Source organism: Python bivittatus, unplaced genomic scaffold (genome assembly GCF_059951505.1).
Source record: "Python bivittatus isolate LINGU-HERP-01145 unplaced genomic scaffold, Pbiv_v1 ctg000200_np1212, whole genome shotgun sequence".
In the NCBI taxonomy this organism is placed as follows: Eukaryota; Metazoa; Chordata; class Lepidosauria; order Squamata; family Pythonidae; genus Python; species Python bivittatus.
Genome location: NW_028277040.1, coordinates 18,365,061 through 18,387,022, shown reverse-complemented (window position 1 = coordinate 18,387,022; position 21,962 = coordinate 18,365,061). Strand labels below are relative to the sequence as shown.

The following is a 21,962-nucleotide window of genomic DNA, read 5'->3' as shown; positions in this document are numbered from 1 at the left end:
ATGGGTTTGTAGCTTTTCATCAGTGCATCTACTTCCCAGAAACTTTTGTATCTTTGAAAGGCTGTTTATCTGTTTCTATTCCAGCTTGCAGAGAGAAACCTGACAACAGGAGAGCAGTTGTATTCTCCTTCCTGTAATCCCTAAAGTAGATGTGGAGATGTAAAATGCCTTTGATACTAGAGAGTATCTAGCCTTGATGATAAATAACCATTGATAACTTTAAGAATTTACCTAATTATCCTTTTAAAACTCTTTTAAATCCCTTAAAGATATAGTCACTTATATCTTAAAAAATTCCCTTATTTAACTAGCCTCTGTATGAAGAGACCTCAGTGCAACCACTGCAGCTGATACCACATTTTGTAGTAATAAATTCCACACCTGTGCTGTATGTTAAGTATTTAAGAATGGAAATAAAAGTGAAAAAATGTAAACACTATTGGATTTCTAATTTGAGGGCGTAAAAGCAAGCCATCCCATGTCCAGGAGTGAATCCAAAATACAGTTTGGCTTTCCAAAATTGCTCCAGACTGGGTGGTCTGATCTTTTTTGAGAAGAGGGAAGGATAAATATTGCTTCCTATTGGCAAAGTATATTGACTTTTCAGCTCTGAGATTTACTTCAAAAGTTATGTGATTAATACACAAGAGATACTTCTGTATAAAAATTAGTATGTTGGAAGAATGTACTCTGTTTTATATATAACTACATAAGACATTCACAAACATGTATATTTTGTTTGGGAAGTGCATGGTACATATGTGTATGTGCTGCAGATTATCATATCTTTCTTATCTATTTTTATTGGGAAAAAAGGTGGAACTCTCATTACATTTTAACTATAAAAGCAAGAGCCACTAAATATCTAGATAATAAATACATTTCTTAACAAATTAACATGAGCTAGGAGCAGAATCCAAGGAAATATCTGGGAATTGTGAAACCAAAAATATTGTAGAACAATTGCCCGAATATTACAGAGTCTGAGAAATGAAAAGTTAGGACTAAATGCTGAAATTTCACTAAGCTCATGTTGACACCAGTGGGAATAAATCATATGCTGAGTGGCTCATAGGGAGCAAAAGGCTCTACATTTGTATTCTGAAATGCATCTCTAGAGCTCTTTTATGTAATTCAAAATATATTCACTCGTTCTCTTATCCTCTGTATCACAAAGAAAAATACAAAAATGTGGGATTCAAATCTGCAGTCCCTTTATTTTGAAGAATATTTATTTCGATTTAGAATGTATAATCAAAGGATCTCTATTTATATTTAATAAGTAAATTATACATTTCACCTTCATGCTTTTTGAATAGTCAGGCACTCATTTTGTTTCATAATCCATGATTCTGAGTGGCTCAAATGTTTAATTCAAGTTATTTTATGCTAAGAGGATTTGCAAAATCTATAAACCCTATCACAAAAAGGAAAATTTCATATATTAGGTTTGACATACTACCATCTTCATAGTCATTAGCAGAGTTCTTTTTTTTTTTTTTTTGGTATCTTTGAGTCAGTCTTGACTTTTGGTGACTGCCTCGACTAGTCCCTGCAGTTTTCTGGGCAAGCTTTTTCAGAAGTGGTTTGCCAGTACCCCCTTCCCAGGGCTGAAAGGGAGTGACTGGCCCAAGGTCACCCAGCTGGCTTTGTGCCTCAGGCAGCACTAGAACTCATGGTCTCCTAGTTTCTAGCCTGATGCCTTAACCACTACACCAAACTGGCCCTCCACTTGTGCTTTGGAGAGGTATAAATTGAGGTTGAATTATACTATTGTTTTCTTCTAGTGAGGCAAATCTTCTTGCCATCATCCCTTCCTGCCCATTGTCTCTTTTTGCTCTTGCAAGTTTATATTCAACATTTAGTTTATAAAAAGCAGTGGTTGCAACTTATGAATACATTATCTTTCTATCAACAGGCTTTCAAATTTTGGTATCCTAAAAAGAGATTTCATTAATTCATAAGCATAAGTTTGCTACAAACTTTAATCAGACAGCACTTCCTCCTTCAGATGTATATGGATTTTTGCCTTCATACTCTAATTGTGCCTTTCCAGAGGCACTTAGTTGGAGTAAAGGAATTAAATGGAGGGTTCTTGAAGAGATCAACTTCACAAACAAGATATAGAATGAATCAGAGCATATATAGTTTATTCGGAAAACAAGGTAGCTGACACACTAACAGGGTATAATTCCCAAGTAAATCTGGTTTAAGTTCCCCTTCAAGCATAAAGGATATTGGGAAGCCTTGGATTTATCACCATTTATCAGCTAATCTATTTTGCAGGGTTGTTATAAGGTTAAAATGGAAGTGGTAGCGTACACTAACTTGGCCTCCCTAGAGGATAAGAAGGACACAAAGGTAACAATACATGTCAATTGACAGCATCGCTAACCAAAAACAATGCATAAATTTCTCTTCCTCCAGAGTATAATACTCCTGATTTGTATCATCATGAAAACTATTAATAAAAAAACCCTACACAAAATATTAAAATTAAAAGGTAAGTAATAACTGGATCACTATTTCCTCACTGCATGTTTCATGGTCATCTTGGAAATAGGATACTTTTTACATTTATATCTCCTTTGAGCCTTCATGTTATTTTGTAATGTATATTTCATATGAAAGGGAAAAGGGAGGAAACAATTTTCCATGTACAGGTAGTCCTCGGCTTACATCCATCCATTCAGTGACCACTGAAAAAATGGACATATGACCAATCTCCAAAGTTCCAGCCATCACAGCATCCTGCCCTGGCCTGCCTTGACTCACACGCAGCCTGTGCTGGGCCTCCCAAGCCCTCCCCCAACCTGCCCCACCCCCCTGTGGTATCCCCATATTCCATACCTGGGACTCCCACCACTTCCCACTTAACGACCTGCGCGTCTTGGGGTTACAACAGCAACCGGGACTGCCAGGGTTGCCATCGCTAAGTCATGTAGTCATGTGATGTTGCACTTTACGACCACATTGCTTAGTGATGGTAATTCTGGTCCCAATTGCCTTTGTAATCTGAGGACTACCCACATACAAGACTAATTCAAAAACCTTCTGCAAGCAATTCATGCAAAACTCTGCTCAGAGTGAACCTTCTCTCCACAGATAATCCACATGGGGAAAAAAAGAAGCCAAAGCCCACATGGGGGTGGGGGGAGAGACAAAGAGAAAATGAATGGGCTGAAAGAAAGAAGGGGGAAAAAAGGAAAATAATAAAATGAAGACAGGTCCCTCTGGATCCAGTTTTGATTGTCTTTCTACTCACTGCTGGTATGTATACTCCAGATATCTATGGGAATCCAGCCCTGGCCAGAAAAAAGGTTCCCAGTTCCCTCTCTATGTTCAAACTCTGTGGCAACTAAGTGTGGTGTGAAAAAATATGGAAATCAGAGCAGTAATTCCACTAAATCAGCCACCATGACAGGTCCTAGAGATATGACAATGGGGCATGTTGTATTTCCTTTAACAAGCTTAAGCAGCTTGGGGGCAAATTAATGGGAGACCTAATTTGGTAGTCAATAGTATCCTTTATTTTTTTCAGAGTTGGTAACTTGATAAACTTCATGGGCTTTTTTGTTTAGCTGCTCTATCATTTCATTGAAACTCTTTCTTTCTGATGTTCCTGTGGCTCTTCCTACCTCTTCTTTATAAAAAAGGCAGTTTCTCTTATTTCTCCAGTTCAACTTCCCTTGTGTAGTACTAGCAGCTTCTGTTTCTTTTTTTCATCCAGCACTGATATAGACTGAACTTATTCCTTCTGTCTCCCCATTTATGCTGAGGCTCTCATATTTTTATTTCTGACACATTATTTTCATTACTATCCTTTATTTGCCTATTTGGAAATAAGGCCCAAGCAGGGAGAAGCCTGCAACTTTACTATATACAACAAAGATAAGATATACTGGTAGCAAAAATTTTTAGATGCCCAAAATGATTTCAGTTATATCATTAATGTAAGAATGTATATGTTATCTTCAGACTTCTTCATTCAGCTTTTATTACTTAATAGTTCTCTTCAAAGTACACTGTGTTTATTTGTAATATTTCAGCCCCATCAGTGAAAATACAGTTTGATTTTTATCATCTTTCTGTCTAAAGGCCAAATGTACTAGACTTGTGCTTGCAACATCAGAATGGTAGACATATGGGGCCAGGCCCTGCCTTTAGGTCAAACGTGATTAATTCCTGCAGTTATCTCATAAAGGGTGGCTATGGGGAGCCAGTGCAAGCAGATACCTGGCTGAGTTTCCTAAACTGGGTTCTGCTTCTTAGCAGAGACTGAGGATGCACTCTTGTCAATAGCATAAAGGGAAGGAGGTTTACTTGCCAATCCAGTCAGCTCCTGTTTGTGGAAAGGGGAAAGGTGTCTTTCTGTCAGGTCGGCCCTGGTAGCTTTTACCCACAAAGGGAATTTCTTCCTGTTTCTCTAGATTTTTCAGTGGGTGTTAGGTGGAAATGTGATTAAATGAGTATGGGCTCCACTATGGTTATCTGCTTGCTATTCTCGACTTCCATAACTTGTACACAACTTCAGGTCTGAAATAATTTGTAACAGTCATTAACTCTCCTTGTTCAGTTTTCCAGTTATTGAAAAGTGGCTACTCAGTGTCCTTCCATTTTGAAGTTGGAAACTGCAGTTGAAACCCTAAATAGGCAATTCAGATAAAAAAATAAAATTCTAAAACTCCCTCAAAGAAACTTATGCCACTCACATGTGTAATTTTATGGAACTCAGGCTCTAAAAACTTATCACTGCCATTCCTGATTTATAATAATAGTCTTTAATTTCTGCATAGTACGGACTAATGTTTCCTTAACATGTATTATGAGTCTGCTTTAACTTAACGAAAAAAAAAGAAAAAAACATTTTAGACATTTTAACTATGGTGATGAAATCTACCTCAGGCTAGTTGTGACTTAACTGTTGATCCTGATATACCTGATGATATCTATAACACAATTTCTAATGTGTTTCATGCTTCTTTTAGATCATATTTATAAATTTGTAAAGGTAAGGGGTTGGGAGTATGTTCAGTAACATCTACCATTCAGAATAAATTAATCTATTGCATTCCCCTATGTGTGGCACTAATTATATTTCCATGGTTAGCTTTATAAAGAACTGTAATACTGCAGATGATGCTTGAAATTTACCATGGATTACAGGATTATACAGAAAGATCAGTCCACTAATTATCAAGCGAAATATAGGAAATATGGGCTTCTTAAAGTAGAGAAGAAATAGTAAACTAAATGTCATTAGCTAGCTGTTGCAGATTTATTATTGTGATTCAATCCTCCACAGGGAACCCCAAGAACTTGTACATGCAAGAAATACTTTTCTGCCCTCTAGTTCATTATCCTGAGCCCCTCCAGCATGCTTAGCTAGCAAAAGGATGTGTCTGTGGAAGTTAGTAGTTTTTGCACATTTCCCAGCTGCACACATATAGCTGCGTTTATGACTGCTGGCACATGATCACTGGATTTAGAGCTCAGGATTGTTGGTAGTTTCCACACACCCTTTTTACTAGCCCTCTTAACTTTGATCCACTTGGCAGCTATGGGGAAGCTCAATTATGTTCCCCCACTTTCCACTAACAAATTAGGAAGAAGGGGAGGATCCCATTAGCTATTGACCATAGTAGAACCTAAAAGGTAGCAAGAGAGATAAAGGTAAACATAGCCTGCTCGTGGCAGTTTTGTAAGCAGCCCTTGTTAAGTGTCAATATTTATAGATTGGAGATAGCAGGTTTGCTCTTTGGTATTGTATCAAGACTGTGCAAATATGATATCTGTGAATTATTACAATGGGTAATGTACCGCAGGTTACATAAGCATTAATTCCAGCCTTGGGGGAAAAGTGGATCCTATTCCCCTTTGCCTATGTAAATTAAACTATGCTATTTTTAACAGATTATTAGCCCAAGATGAAACAGAAGTATTTATTAGCTACCAAATGGCATGATAAAACAACTGATGTTTATAGGTAGCAAAGAGGATGTGCTTGGGGCCATTTAAAAGCAAACAGCTCCACACCGAGGGCTAGTAGAAAGCAGAATAATATACAATCTCTCTTCCTTTATCCATTGGAGAGCTACCATTGGGAGGCTAGCTTTAACACAGATAGCTGAATCACTCTATCTGCATCTCCGTCACATCTGCCATCAATATTTGCCAGTCACTGGCCACTGCCTAAATGTTTGACAGATGTTCAGCTGGAAACAGGAAGAGCAAATCAACTTTCACAGGGAATGTGACCCACTAGTTTTAACAACCACTTTCCATTTCAGGACAGAGAGCTTTAGACATCTTTACTACAAGTATTGACACTGAAATAGGCAGAGCGCATGTAGACAAAAATCTCACATAAAGCAAGGAGGAGAAGGAAAAGAAGGTATAGAATGAAAATTTCATTGACCTGATTTGTCAGAGATGTTGGCCGGGACTGGCGTGGCAGAGCCGTTCGTGTTAGCCATTGCGCCGTTCTTAGAAGCAGCAGCTTTTGGTCTCGCTTTCGTTGCTTCTAGTGCTTTGACCTTCTTGGCATGTTTACTTCCTTTGTAGTGGGCCTCAGCCTGGCTCTACAAAGGAGAACAAATCAGGCTCACAATTCATACTTGATATCGCTCATGGATGAGAAGGTTGAAAAAGAAAAGTTATACAACTTCCAGTGAGAGGCACTACGTTCTTTTGCCTAAGAAGATTTAATAGTGCTTTATTATTAATATTGCTCTGTGATTTTGCAAGACACATATCTGACTTTAACAGAGATCTTACTGTAGAGCATATATTTTCATGGATTACAGCAAAAGGAACAACCTCCGTACTAATTTTTGAATTGTATTCTACTACAGTTTTAACCCACTTCAGGAAGTTCAATGAATCAGATTTGGAAACTAGATATTTATCTGACTATTAAGGGCCCAATCTTATCCACAATTAGAATACAATTCTACTGAAATCACTATGAGTTTGCACAAGATTATAGCCTATTTATTTGTCTTTATGAATGCATACTTGCTTATGACGGCTTGTGTTTATTACTAGTCCTGTATGGGACTGCACAACTTGGTGAATATATTCCATCAGGCATTTTTGTGGCCTATTATGTGTATGGCAACTCCACTTCCCTGCTCTGCACTCACCCAGGTTTTGTAATTCCAGGCTTGTGTCAAAAAAGGGAGGTTCATTGAGCCTCTGGGACTTCAGCCTAAATGACTAGATGGCCAACAAACTCTAGTCAACTTGGTAGCATACAATGAAGCCTACATAATTACAGCATAAGCAAGTATATTCAGTTTTATGGAGACAGAGCATTTATTAAGAGAGAGCAATTTCTTATGGAGTTAAAAGTTCTAATGAAAGATGTCCATATTCTCACTTGAGAATAGTGAAGAAAAGCTTTTCACTTGACCCACAGAAATAGATCTTTCCCCTAAGATAAATATGAGGTCTGGGATCAGGAAGAAGAATCACCATAAGATCACAAAACAAATAAGGATAATATAGTTACTCACATTGAGACTTTCTGAATTATACTGTGCCTGTGTGGATATATATGGGATTGCAATGTAAATTAAATATGAGTTTTTGTCAATGTTTTTTGAAAACCAGACCTCTCTCTAAAGGTACATCATCTTTGAATATACATGCAGAGTAGTTATCAATGAGGGTACCTAAGGCCTTCTTAACATCTGTAATAGCACCACAATAGGGGGGGAAACCATCTCTCACGTTTAGCTATTTAATACTAAATACCCTAGCAGTTTATGCATGTGGAAGAGAGTATGTCTATTACCTAGCGTTATTCTAACAGATTTGTTCCCAAGATATTTTTAATGAGAGCAAAGAATTAATCTACATATTTTTTAAAAATTGAAAATTAAATAGCATTGTATACCCATAAGTTTAAAATTACAGAACATATGTGCCTTTATTGAAGTGTACATATTAACTATACATTAATAGTTAATATCAGAAGCAAGTGTAATTTAGCACACAGGGCAAGACACCCTATCCCTAAATACAATAAAATCCCATTCATTTCAATTACTCTTCCTCTATATGGAAAATAAAAGAAAAAAAAATACCACCATACATGACATTAAGGTATGGCCAGACTTTGGTGGCACACATATACAATGCAAAAGACATTTCTTGTATCATGCAATGTACTGCTAAGAATAATGCCATGGCTGACATGCCTTAGGAATACAGCCTTTTGACTGCTGTGTTAAATTGAAAGCAAGCTATAAAACTAAGTGTACAAACTTTTCTCAGCACCTCTGCTACGCTCCAAATTCTTCAGGGTGCTGTTAACATTATGTTGCTATAGAAAGGGTGACTGAATTAGTCTCAGTGCAAGTAGGTGCCATACAAGAGTCACTTTGGGACATCATGTAATAAGGCAACCTTGTCACCTGGGTGTAAGTAAATGGAACAGATGGAATGGAAAGGAAGATGCACATATTCGTCTGTGTTCAGTAAAAATCCTCGTGGCATGTAAATAACGCATCATCGAAATCAATGCAGGTAAAACATCCATTAGGATTCAGCAGTTAGGTTAAAAAGAAAGTAACACCAAACACATTTTCTGTTCTTAAAAGAAGAAAACACACTGTATTTCTATAAGGCCACATCATGTTCTCTGTGCAAAACTGTACAGAAAATAAAGTTAAAATTATATGTGTACATGCACACAAACATATAATAATCTATCACTAAAATATGGGCTACAATACGGATTGTTAAAGCTATTAAAAGCTTTTCAAGTGTATTAGTATCATACAAAGAAGGAGGGAAACTGATTAATCAACTAGTGTTTAAGAACTAGTAATTCTAAACTTGTTTACCTGCAAGGAAATCCCCCTGAGTTCAGTAAGACTGACTTTCTAGCAAGCAAATGTAAGATTATAAAGGTTCTTCAGCAAAAGCCTTTAGCAAGACCCTATCTCTGAAGTATATAGTACTTAAAGTGACACTAGTCTATTCACATGTAATATAGATTTTACTGAATATTGTGCAATACTATCTGCTGGATTGTTTATATAATCATATATATATATTTTATGTTATATAACATAAAAAGAGTCTTTATGGCTCCATGATTTCAAAAAAGTATTTTTTTCACTGAGTTTTTGGAAGTCTATCATCAGCAGTTTTAGTAGAACATTATTTATTTAATATATAATGTACTTATAATTACTATAATGTTATATACATTATAACAATTTTCTGCTGCTTGTTGACACGTAGGAGCAGTAGTAAACTTGCCCATCTCTGCAATGCTAATACCAGGCTAGCTATTTGTTGACCAAAATGGCTACGAAATCCTGAATTGCATAATAAAACTTACACTTAAGGTGCTTCCAGACGCTACTTTTATTATGCAATCACCCTGCATTGTTCATGAAATTATATAAGATATCCACTCAGACAACACTGCCTTCCATTGGAATCAGTCCCACATTTCCCTAACATGTTTTTTTTCTATAAGGAGAAAACAGTGTTGCCGCACAACATCTTTTGACTGGTAGCTATAGGAACCATTTGTCTGGAAGCTCTTCTAGCTTGTCCCTCAGGCTCAGCTATTTTCTGTGTTCCTGCCATCACATTTCTGGGCACTGTTATTGCTTTTAGCTTTCTAAAGCAATAAAGACTATGTGCTCTGTGAATAGCATATGTAAACTGGCTTTGTCAATAAATGTATCAGCAAAAGTGCAGGGAGGAGGAATGAGATGGGGGTAGACTGCTCTGAAACTATTTTCTCTCAGGAATTTTATAAGAATGAAAGCAGAAAGCAAAAAGTCCCCTAGTGCCTTTTTTTAACAAAATATTTTTTCTATTACTTCTTTTTCAAATGTCAAGGACACCTCATATAAAATAGATTGGAGTTCTCCTGGTTCATTCATTACCTATAAGGAGAGAGCAGAGCAATACAGCATTATTAAGGTGGCTTCAGAGCCACACGGGAAACAATCCGACCTCTCCACTAATCAGTCAATGGTGGCCTTGGTCACTCTCCATCAAACCAGACCTGCTTGGACAAAACTTTGCCCTTAAAGCTGAGACCTCACCTCATAACATTGTGTCAACTGCAACAGCGTCAACTGATTATGTATGAATTTGGAGCCACGTCTGGTTATACCCATTGACTCTATTCTTCTCCTCATTACCCAGTTCCTTCTTTATCTGTGGGACTCCCAAACAGAAAGTTCCAGCACCACTAATCAAAAAGCACTGAATGATTATTCTATGTTTTACTTCTGGAAAGAAAAATGACTGAAGAAGTGGTGGTTTAAGACAGGAGGGCTACAAGCACATCCTCTGAATCCCTTGTAAACCTCTATGTATAAAGCAATGTAGTCGCAGAATAAATTCTCCATTTGGAATTATATTTTTTATCCAGACTTGTTTTACATCTACATTTGCCTTGGTATATTTTTGTTTCCCCTTCATGGATCACTGACGTGTTGTAGAGAAGGGGCTTGTGTAACTCAATGAAGCCATGAGCTATGCCGTGCAGGGCCACCCAACATAGTCAGGTCATGGCGGAGAGTTCTGACAAAACATGGTCCACTGGAGAAGGAAATGCCAACCCACTCCAGTATCCTTGCCAAGAAAACTCCATGGACAATATCAAAAGGCTAAAAGATATGATGCCGGAAGATGAGGCCCTCAGGTCAGAAGGTGTCCAATATGCTACTGGGGAAGAGCAGAGAGGAATTCCAAGTAGCTCCAGAAAGAGTAAAGCAGCTGGGCCAAAGCCGAAAGGATGCTCAGTCATGGATGTATCTGGAAGTGAAAAGAAGGTCTGATGCTGTAAAGAATATTGCATTGGAACCTGGAATGTAAGATCTATGAATCAAGGCAAGCTGGATGCGGTCAAACATGAGATGACAAGATTGAACATCGACATCTTGGGAATCAGCGAATTAAAATGGACGGGAATGGGTGAATTTAATTCAGGTGACCATTATATCTACTACTGTGGGCAAGAAACCCTGAGAAGAAATGGAGTAGCCCTCATAGTCAATAAGAGAGTGGGAAAGGGGTACAACCTCAAAAACGACAGAATGATCTCAGTGCAAAATCAAGGCAAACCATTCAACATCACAGTAATCCAAATCTATGCCCCAACCACTGATACCGAAGAAGCTGAAGTCAACTGGTTCTATGAAGACTTACAACACCTTCTAGAACTAACACCAAAAAAAGATGTCTTTTTCATCATAGAGGACTGGAATGCTAAAGTAGGAAGTCAAGAAATAATCAGAATAACAGGCAAGTTTGGCCTTGGAGTACAAAATGAAGCAGGGCAAAGGCTAATACAGTTTTGTCAAGAGAACAAGCTGGTCATAGCAAACACTCTTTTCCAACAACACAAGAGACAACTCGACATCACCAGATGGTCAATACCGAAACCAGATTGATTATGTACTTTGCAGCCAAAGATGGAGAAGCTCTATACAGTTAGTAAAAACAAGACCGGGAGCTGACTGTGGCTCAGATCATGAGCTTCTTATTGCAAAATTTAGGCTTAAATTGAAGAACATAGGGAAAACCACTAGACCACTCAGGTATGACTTAGATCATATTCCTTGAGTACACAGTGAAGGTGATGAATAGATTTAGAGGATTAGATTTGGTAGACAGAGTGCCTGAAGAACTATGGACGGAGGTCTGTAACATTGTACAGGAGGCAGCAGCTAAAACCATCCCAAAGAAAAAGAAATGCAAGAAAGCAAAGTAGCTGTCTGATGACGCTTTACAAATAGCTGTGGAAGGAAGGAACGCGAAAAGCAAGGGTGAAAGGGAAAGATATAAGCAACTGAATGCAGATTTCCAGAGAATAGCAAGGAGAGATAAGAAGGCCTTCTTAAACGAACAATGCAAAGAAATTGAGGAAAACAATAGAATGGGGAAGACTAGAGATCTCTTCAAGAAAATTGGAGATATCAAGGGAACGTTTTGTGCAAAGATGGGCATGATAAAGGACAAAAAAGGCAGGGACTCAACAGAAGCAGAAGAGATTAAGAAGAGATGGCAAGAATACACAGAAGAACTATACAAGAAAGATCTTAATGTCCCTGATGTCCATGCTGGTGTGGTCACTGACCTTGAGCCAGACATCCTAGAGAGTGAAGTCAAGTGGGCCTTAGGAAGCATTGCTAACAACAAAGCTAGCAGAGATGACAGTATTCCAGCTGAGTTATTTAAAATACTAAAAGATGATGCTGTTAAAGTGCTGCACTCAATATGCCAGTAAGTTTGGAAAACACAACAGTGGCCACAGGATTGGAAAAGGTCAGTTTATGTTCCAATTCCAAAGAAGGGCAATGCCAAAGAATTCTCAAACTATCGCACAATTGCGCTCGTTTCACATGCTATCAAGGTTATGCTCAAAATCCTATAAGCTAGGCTTCAGCAGTCTGTGAACCGAGAACTACCGGATGTACAAGCTGGGTTTCAAAGAGGCAGAGGAACTAGAGATCAAATTGCCAACATTCGCTGGATCATGGAGAAAGCACAAGAGTTCCAGAAAAACATCTACTTCTGCTTCATTGACTATGCAAAAGCCTTTGATTGTGTGGATCACAACAAGCTGGCAAATTCTTAGAGATGGGGGTACCAGACCACCTTACCTGTCTCCTGAGAAATCTGCATGTGGGCCAAGAAGCAACAGTTAGAACCGGTTATGGAACAACCAATTGGGTTGTATACTGTCACCCTGCTTATTTAACTTATATGCAGAGTACATCATGAGAAATGCTGGGCTGGAAGAATCACAAGCCGGAATTAAGATTGCAGGGAGAAATATCAACAACCTCAGATATGCAGACGATACCAACCTAATGGCAGAAAGTGAAGAAGAACTAGAGCCTCTTGATGAGGGTGAAAGAGGAGAGTGCAAAAGCTGGCTTGAAACTCAACATTAAAAAAACTAAGATCATGGCATCTGGACCCATCAATTCCTGGCAAATAGAAGGGGTAGAAATGGAAGCAGTCACAGACTTTATTTATTTGGGCTCCAAGATCACTGCAGATGGAGACTGCAGCCATGAAATTAAAAGACACTTGCTCCTTCGGAGGAAAGCTATGGCAAACCTAGACAGTATCTTAAAAAGCAAAGACATCACCTTGCCGACAAAGTTCCGCATAATCAAAGCTATGGTTTTTCCAGTAGCAATGTATGGCTGTGAGAGTTGGACCATAAGGAAGGCTGAGCACCGAAGAATTGATGCCTTTGAACTGTGGTGCTGGAGAAGAGTCTTAGGAGTCCCTTGGACTGCTAGAAGGTCAAACCAGTCAATCCTAAAGAAAATCAACCCTGACTGCTCATTGGAAGGATTGATACTGAAGCTCAAGCTCAGATACTTTGGCTGCCTAATGTGAAGAGAGGACTCTTTGGAAAAGACCCTGATGCTGGGAAAGATGGAAGGCAAAAGGAGAAAGGGACAGCAGAGGATGAGATGGTTAGATAGCATCACCAAAACAATGAACATGAAATTGAGCAAACTCCAGGAGGCAGCAAAGGACAGGAAGGCCTGGCATGATATGGTTCATGGGGTGACAAAGAGTCGGACATGACTTAACGACTGAACAACAACAACAACAAATTTTTGTTTTATCCTTTAAGGAGTTTTTAGTGGTTCCTGGTTCCCATGATCCTATCTCCAGGAGATGATGCAACTTCAGGAGATGAGGCTCTTTGAAAATTAAGCATTGAGATTCTCTGGGCACATCTATTCATTATGTTTAGAATATTTGGATGGGTAGCGTAAACAGGGTCTCTTTAAATATTTTCACTGTAACTACATTCACAGCATAGTTTGCTCTACTGAAAAGATCCAAGTGCAGAATAAGAAACTACAACATAATAAGCAGAGGTGCACCTAAGAGAAAAGGTTACTCCATGTAGATACCACATAAAAAGCCTTTCTGATGATGGGTGCAATATTAGTATTAAGCTACTGCTGCCTTTGCTTCACTTCATTCAGTCCCCATTTACTGTACATGAAACCTGTTCAAAAGAATCAAGCCCAAACAGATTTAAAACTAATTATAACCTCATTTATATAAAAACACAGTACAATCCTATCCATGACTATTTAGAAGCGATCCTATTAATTTCATTGGGGCTCTCTCCCAGGTAAGTAAGTATATAAACTGTTCTGGACATCCAGGTGAGATACTTCAGTGCTAAATTTAAAAAGGGATAAGAAAACCTATATAGTATTACTATCTTAAAAGCAAAAAGGAATAATTCCAATTTAAGCAAACCATCATCATTCATATTTTCAAAGCATTAAAAACTCACAGAAATTTCAGGAAGAATGGAATACAGAGATCAGTCAAAATCAAACCACCATATGGATTCATTATTGTTGAAAATTACACATTACTATCTACAAAATACTGCTTCCTACCCATTATGGTTATGGTCCCTCATAGTAGCTAGTAGTTCAAATGTTTGCTTCTCTTCCTTCACTTGCTCCTTGTAATCCTCCTGTATGAGAAAGTGTTGGAGACTTGAAAACTATAATGCTGTGTTGTAAATCTTGATTTGGTTTAATAAATATATTACTTCAATAGGGATCTGTTTAGAAGTAAAAATTGGGATCAGAATGGTCTATTTTTGTAACCTGAAAGTTTGTACACTATTTCATAACATTCTGGGTGATCCAATGAAAATATTGCCTAACACTGTAAAACTACATTTTAATGGCCAACATGATTATCAGAGATAGTGACAGTTTTTAAGCAGAAAACTCAAGGCAAAATAGAATTGTCCATACAAATGAAGTCTGTAACAAAACATTTCAATGTGAAGTATTTCCTAAACAGAATTCTGTTCCCTTAATTATATTTTATATTTTTCTTTCCATTCCTCATAGCAATCATATAACATTTTGTAGCCATTGAAAATTCACAATGATCACATCTTGGGTATTCTCTGAACCAACTAATAGTTCCTTAATTGTGCATGATGAACAATATAAGCAACTGATTCATCTCTGAATTTTGAAAATAGAGAGAATTATAAATTTAAAAGCATTTTTTTTCCTGATTGACAAAATTTGCTTTAGAAGGATTTCCAATGGAGCATAAGGAGTTTGACAACTGTTATTCTGAGAATATAAGATTTTTAGTTATTTTTAATTGCTTCCAGAAATAAGCCACTACCTGTTTCTTTTACAGGTAGTCCTCGTTTAGTGACCACAACTGGGACGGGCAACTCAGTCCTTAAGCTAAGTGGTCACTAAGTAAAACCGCAACTGAGCATATGACCTTACTTCAGCTTTCCTTTGCTTTACAGACCTGTGAAGGTCATAAATGTGAGAACTGGTCATAAAGTTACCTTTTCATCATGGTCATAACTGTGAACGGTCAATAAACCAGGTAATCATTAAAGAAGGACTACCTGTAATTAGATATATGTACAGAATTATTCACTAGTATTGGACTCTTAAAATTATCCCTTTTACAGGAGAGATTTGGTGAACTGGGAGATTCAGGAATTGTATTTTTAAAAATGTGGGTACATTTACTGGAAACTTTTTTTATAGATATATGTAATTTTTTATTAAGAATTTTTATTGTAATAGTAAAATCTAAAGAAACTAAACTTAAAGAAAAGAGAATAGAGAGGAGTAAAAAGTGCAAGGAAAAAGAAAAAAAGGGAAAAGAATAAAGAAAAAGAAAGTGATGTCCAACCTTCATCACAAGTATAAACAAATTTAGTAATGCTTCACCCTCTCTAAAGTTACAAACATTTTTATCTTCATCCCATATCCCATCTCTTATCTATAAACAAATTCATAAAACATCATTTTTTTTGGTCCTGGTGTCAGTAATCCATAAAGGGTAGCCAGAAGTAACAACATATCTTGTTTTCACCTTGATCAAATAAACCAACTTTATATTCCTTCCTTTTACTTCTAACAGTCTTAATTTTTAATTCATTCAAATAATGTCATAGGATTTGATTTCTCTTCATTTCTTCTTTGTCTCATCACACAGAGTTCTTCAAGGCTTTAACAAGCCTCTTTTTTAAATCCAGTAGGAAAAAATTATCCAGGTCAATCCCTTGGTTTGTCATTTGTATTTCCCTTTTAAATTTTAAAACCTCAGCCAGTTTCTTTTGTAGATCCAGTGAAACATCCTTTTCTAAGCCATTCTCTTGGCCTATCAGTTCTAAATTCATTTTCAACACCAACTCTATCTTGTCAGATAAAATTTGTTCTACATCTGTGTGACGGAATGGTATGGCGAAGGCCGTGCTTGGGGAGATAAGCATTTCCTTAGCCCCCAGAATGAGTGTGGGAAGGTGAAGAGGATGAGGCTGGCACCACCCTAAGGAATTCTCAGTGTTTGCTTGCTGGATTGGGAAGTTTAGATTCTGTCTTGTAGGTGGAAGTTAATAAATGCAATAGAACTGTAATTGTACTGTCTTGTGGAGTTCTTTGGGTTGAACCAGACAGGTGAGATTGATGTTCTATTGCATTTATTAGCTTCCACCTACAAGACAGAATCTCACCAGGCTGAATCTAAACTTCCCAATCCAGCAAGCAAACACTGCGAATTCCTTAGGGTGGTGCCAGCCTTATCCTCTTTACCTTCCCATGCTCATTCTGGGGGCTAGGGAAATGCTTATCTCCCTGAGCGCGGCCTTCGCCATACCATTCCATCACAATCTGTCATTACTACAGTAACATCTTTTGGGTATAGTCTATCATAGAAGCAGATATCATTGTTGATATTGTGGTTACTATTTTCTGATTCCATTCTTCAAAAGTCTCCTTCGGTATTTTTACTGTCATTACGTTTTGCATCATCTTACAGGCCTGTATATCTTTCCTCTACCTAAAATCTTTAGTCCCCTAGTCCCTTCTAGTATCTAGTTTTTGAAATCATGAAATTGCTTATCTATATTATCTCTTGTAAAAACCAAAACAGGATCTATTTCCCACAAAAAACTGTTTGTACTTGATAATTAATTCCAAAATCTTACTGTAAAAGTTTCAATATTCCAATTTTACCTGGATCTTAGTCTGTTTATAATTTTCTAAGATCAAAATCTTATTTAGCTTTTTGCTGTTTATTTCAGATTCTTTCGGTTCTTTTTTTTTAAAGATTACAATTACAACAGTAAAAACGAATACAAACTAAAAAAAAAAAGAATAAGAAAAAATAGAAGATGGAGAAAAGAAAGGAAAAAGAGAGTAAAATAGAAAGAAAAATAGAAAAGAAAGAAAAAATAAGAATAAAGAAAAAGAAAGGAAATATATAAAGAAGTGACTTCTTTAGTCTGCCATTTCTTCCCCAGAAGTCAGATTCTATAAATTCTTAAGTTTATGATTAAAATTTTCTTTCTTCAGGATTGATGGCAGACTCATCCAGCATTTTCAAACTTATCATTCTGAAGGTCTCTAATAGCTTCAGAATGACAAGTTTGAAAATGCTGGATGAGTCTGCCTTCAATCCTGAATGAAAGAAAATTTTAATCATAAGCTTAAGAATGGCTAATCCTGTCGTTTCCCTGTGCTCAAACCCACAGAAAACTGCTGTCCTGAGGTCTCCTCGCAAGGAGCAGCTGTCCAGAGCACATGTGGGTGATCTCCTGTCCTCTCCTTATCTGGAGAAGTTCCAAGGAACCAGTCTACTCACCAGTTCCTTGTTCTTTGCTGCCCGTCATCAGCTCTGCTTTTGCAGAGCCATCTTCATTCTGCCATACCTCCCCTGGAAGGCAATTTACTGGAAACTTTTAACTGAATTGACATTTCACTCAAGGTTTAGCCTGCATTATGGTAGAACTGGATACACATACTAAGTATTTATTTTAAGACCATTCTGCCAGATACAATGACTTATGCATCTAAAAAGAGGAACAATTCTATTTTCTTTCATTTCATTTCCTATGTATTTCTGTGTGTATGTTTATAGGCATTATAGAACCAAATGTATCGTGAATTATAATGAAAAAAGACTGTCCAATGATCCATGCAGACATAAAGATCATTGTGTTATACAGGTAGTCCTCGTTTAGTGACCGCCTCATACAGCGACCATTCGCAGTTATGATGGTGATGAAAAAGTAACTTTAGAACCAATCCTTGCATTTACAACCTCTGCAGGTGTGTAAAGCAAAGGGAAGCTGAACTGAGATATAAGCACAGTTGTGGTTTCACTTAGTGACCACTTTGCTTAACAACCGAATTGCCGGTCCCAATTGTGGTCACTAAATGAGGACTACCTGTTTTTCTAAACCATGTTTAAGTATGTAAGGGATATTTTATATCTCTCACAAACCAGGATACAATGGAATAAAGTTAGTTTATAGAAGCCATGATTTATATTAACTGGCAATCCTTCATCTGGCTCCTACATATAGAGTGGAATAAGAGTGCAACTGTTTTGTTCTCCCACCTGATTTGCAGTTCCATTGCCCAAGAGAAAAAAGCAAACTTCAAATTAGAGGAGCATAAAAAGTACCATTTGCATTAATAGCCAAAGAGAAAAATGGTTTTGTTAAGCAATCCTACATGCACAGGGAAGGGTTAATTGTAGCAGCCAATATCTTTTTAATACATAAAAGTCAGGTGGTCCTTTGGTGGCTCTGAAAGATTCCCTTACCCTGGCCCTTTTGGTGCCCCTTTTTACAGTTCCTTTCTTTTCTCTCATGGTATGACTACATAGAGTAATAATTCTTTCCTGCCTCTTTGTGAACATTGGCATTGTCTGAACTGTAAGCAAAGTACATGCTTGCCTATATGAAGATGGTGTAATTCTTTAAGATTGGCAATTAGCTCAAGAAGGGTGGGAGGAACAAGAGGAGAGAAATGAAGATAAAAATAAGAGCTGAGACCAATTAAAGTAAGAATTACAAGTCCAATGATTTCTATTCTTTCTCACATCTTTTGCTGCATAGAATAACTCACACCACACAACAAAAATCCCCTCTGAAAATTCATATGCCTTGGGGCATGTCTGTGAAGAAAGCAAAACCAGATAAATATTTGTCACATTTCTTCTAAAAAACTCCCACCAGCTTCCAATACACTTTACAACAGTGTTTCCCAACTTTGGCAACTTTAAGATATGTGGACTTCAACTCCCACAGTTCCCCATCCAGAATGGCTATGCTAAGAATTCCAGGAGTTAGAATTTATGAAGTTCACACATCTTAAAATTGCCAATGTTGGGAAACACTGCTTCAGAAGTAGACAGCTATTTTAATAGCTAAGTCAGCTATGAGGAAAAAATATCATTTATTTCAACTGGAATTATGCTGGAGAACTATAGTAATTGAAAATGTTTAATTGAAAAGAATACAGGTAGTCCTCATTTACTGATTGCAACTGGGACCAGCAACTCCATCACTAAATGATACAGTTGAAAACTGAAATAAGTTAGTTCTGCCTGCAGTCATTAAGCGAATCACCCATGGTCATTAAGCACAACCTCACATGACTACAACTTGCAACTTCCTGCTGGCTTCTCCATTGATTTTGCTTGTTGGAAGCCAGCTATGAAGGTCACAAATGGTGAGTACATGACTCTGGGATGCTGTGACCATTATAAATGCGCACCGGTTGCCAAGCACCTGAATCACAATCACATGACCACGGGGATGCTGTGACGACCGCAACTTCAAGGACCGGTAACAACTCTCCTTTTGCAGAGCTGTTGTAACTTCAAGTGGTTCTTAAAGAACAGTTGGTAAGCAAGAACTACCTGTAGTCAGAAAACTTGTAATACAATAGAAGTGAATTTTGTTCCACAAAAAGCTTATATGTAATTTTGCTTAGACAAACTTCTTGGCTGGTACATCAGGGTCACTATAATAACAGACACATTCAGGTAGTATCAATACAGAACTGCCAGATTGATAGATCATGGAAGGAAAATAGAAGAGAACAATCACAGACAAGTTGCTTTAGAGAAAGGCACTATCTTTGACACAATCATATGTTTTGCAGAAAACAATTTCAAGTTCATACCCCAGAGTTACACTGAAAAAGATTCCAATTTGACAGAGATTTCTAAGGTGTTCAGTCACACTACAAATTTGAGCAAGAGTCCTGAGCAAGATGGATCAATGGTCTGAAATAGAGTAGGTATGAAGTTGCTTCTTATAATCCTAGATATTGATGCTGGTCTTAGACACTGAAGCTGGTTTTAGAAAAGGCTGAGAAACAAGAGACACTGATGCAGGGTGGATAATTGAGAAAGCCAAAGTATACCAAAAAAAAAAAAAAAGGCAATATGGGCTTTATTGATTATTGAAAGGCTTTTGATTGTATTGACCATTTCAAGCTGTGGAATGTCCTTAGAAAAATGGGAATCCCAGAACATATCATTGTTCCCATGTAAAACCTATACACAGGACAGGAACCTAGAGTCTGAATGGAACATGGCAAAACAGATGGGCTCCAGGTTGGCAAAGGAGACTCCCCTTATTTATTCAGCATATTTGCTGAATATATATTAAGGGAGACTGGATTAGAAAAAGATGAGTGTGAGTTTAAAGTTGGGGGTGAAACAAATCAATAAGTTGTACTAAGTTGATGATACTATCCTGATAGCTGAAAATGCCAATGATCTGCATGTTCTGGTAATGAAGGTCAAGGAGCACAGTGAAAAAATGGAACTAAGATTAAACATAAAGAAGACTAATGGCAACAGGTATAGCAATCAGCCTTAGAACTGGCAGTGAAGATACTGTCAGCCCTGTGAGGTAGTCCAGACAAGACGCACAACCAGGAGCGCTACCTGTATCTTTATTGTAATGTTACATTAATAGAATCTTGCATTTCTATTTCTCCCCTCCTTTCCTTTTACTCTCTGGAAAACTGGGGGGGGGAGGGTTCCTTCTCAAATGTTTCCCATGCCATCCCCCCTTCTGTGGGCTGAGACATTTTTTACATGCTGGTTGTCCAGTCTGCAGCTCTCCCTCCTGTCTCCCAAGGCCACTTCCATATACCATTACAGATACTAAAATGATGGACAGCTTCTGCCTTTTAGGATCAAATATCAACAGCGAAGGAACCATCACTTGGTACAGTAACAATGAAAGCCTTGGAAAAGATATTCAGATGTCAGTTATCTATACCTACAAAGATCAATATCATTCACACACTGGTTTTCCTTGTGACACACTACGGATGTGAAAGTTGGACTCCGAAGAAGCAGGAAAGGAAGAGTATTGGTGCCTAAGAACACCATGGATAGCCAGGAAAACAAACAAATGGATCATAGAACAAATCCATCTAGAGTTCTCACTTGAGGCACAAATAATCAAGTTCAAATTATCATATTTTTAACACATTATGTGAATCCCTTGATTAGTCCATAATGCTAGGAAAGGTGGAAAAAAAGGAAGAGGAGGATGACCAGCAGCAATTTGAATGTACTTGATTGATGGGTACACTGTTGGAAAAGCGCCAAGTTGGGGACAGATCATCCTGGAGAAGGTCTATCTATGTATTTGCTAAGACTCATCAGCAACTGGATAGCACACAGTCAAACAATCAATTGTTATGCTGCCCAGTATATACTAACAGAAAGTGCTACATACAGTTTTGATCACTCTTAGGGTGGAAAAAAATTGTAATGGTCCTGCATACATAAAGAAATGAAAAACAGACTTAAGAGTAGTCTTTTCTTGGTTCTCAATTTGAGATGTTTCTTTGTCCCCTAGTATAACTTATTATTTCCACTATACAACAATTTGCTTTCCTTTACCACACAATAAAATGAAGCATGGCAAATATTTTACTTACAGCTGGTATGGAAATAGTAATGTAGAAAAGAGTTACTGTGCTTTTAGTAATACATTGCTTTGAAACTCTTATTCCCACCATTCAAAATATGGAACCTTAATAAATATTATTATGTATAGAGCCTGGTACTTGTCTTCCTCAGCTGTGACTAGTCTGGGTAATGACATGCAAATTACC

General features: G+C 37.5%; 1 protein-coding gene across 3 annotated transcripts in view; it reads right to left on the bottom strand.

Moving 5' to 3' along the window:
- The window catches only part of ZNF385B (zinc finger protein 385B), a 147,112-nt gene that overhangs the window by 17,231 nt on the left and 107,919 nt on the right, over positions 1-21,962 (bottom strand). For 2 of the 3 annotated variants that reach the window (XM_025167405.2, XM_025167406.2), the window contains one exon: positions 6,419-6,581. In XM_025167405.2, the coding sequence (XP_025023173.1) occupies positions 6,419-6,581 (163 nt within the window). Of the gene's footprint in view, positions 1-3,092; positions 3,096-6,418; positions 6,582-21,962 lie in introns of all 3 variants that reach the window. The other variant, XM_088135748.1, reaches the window with a different exon arrangement.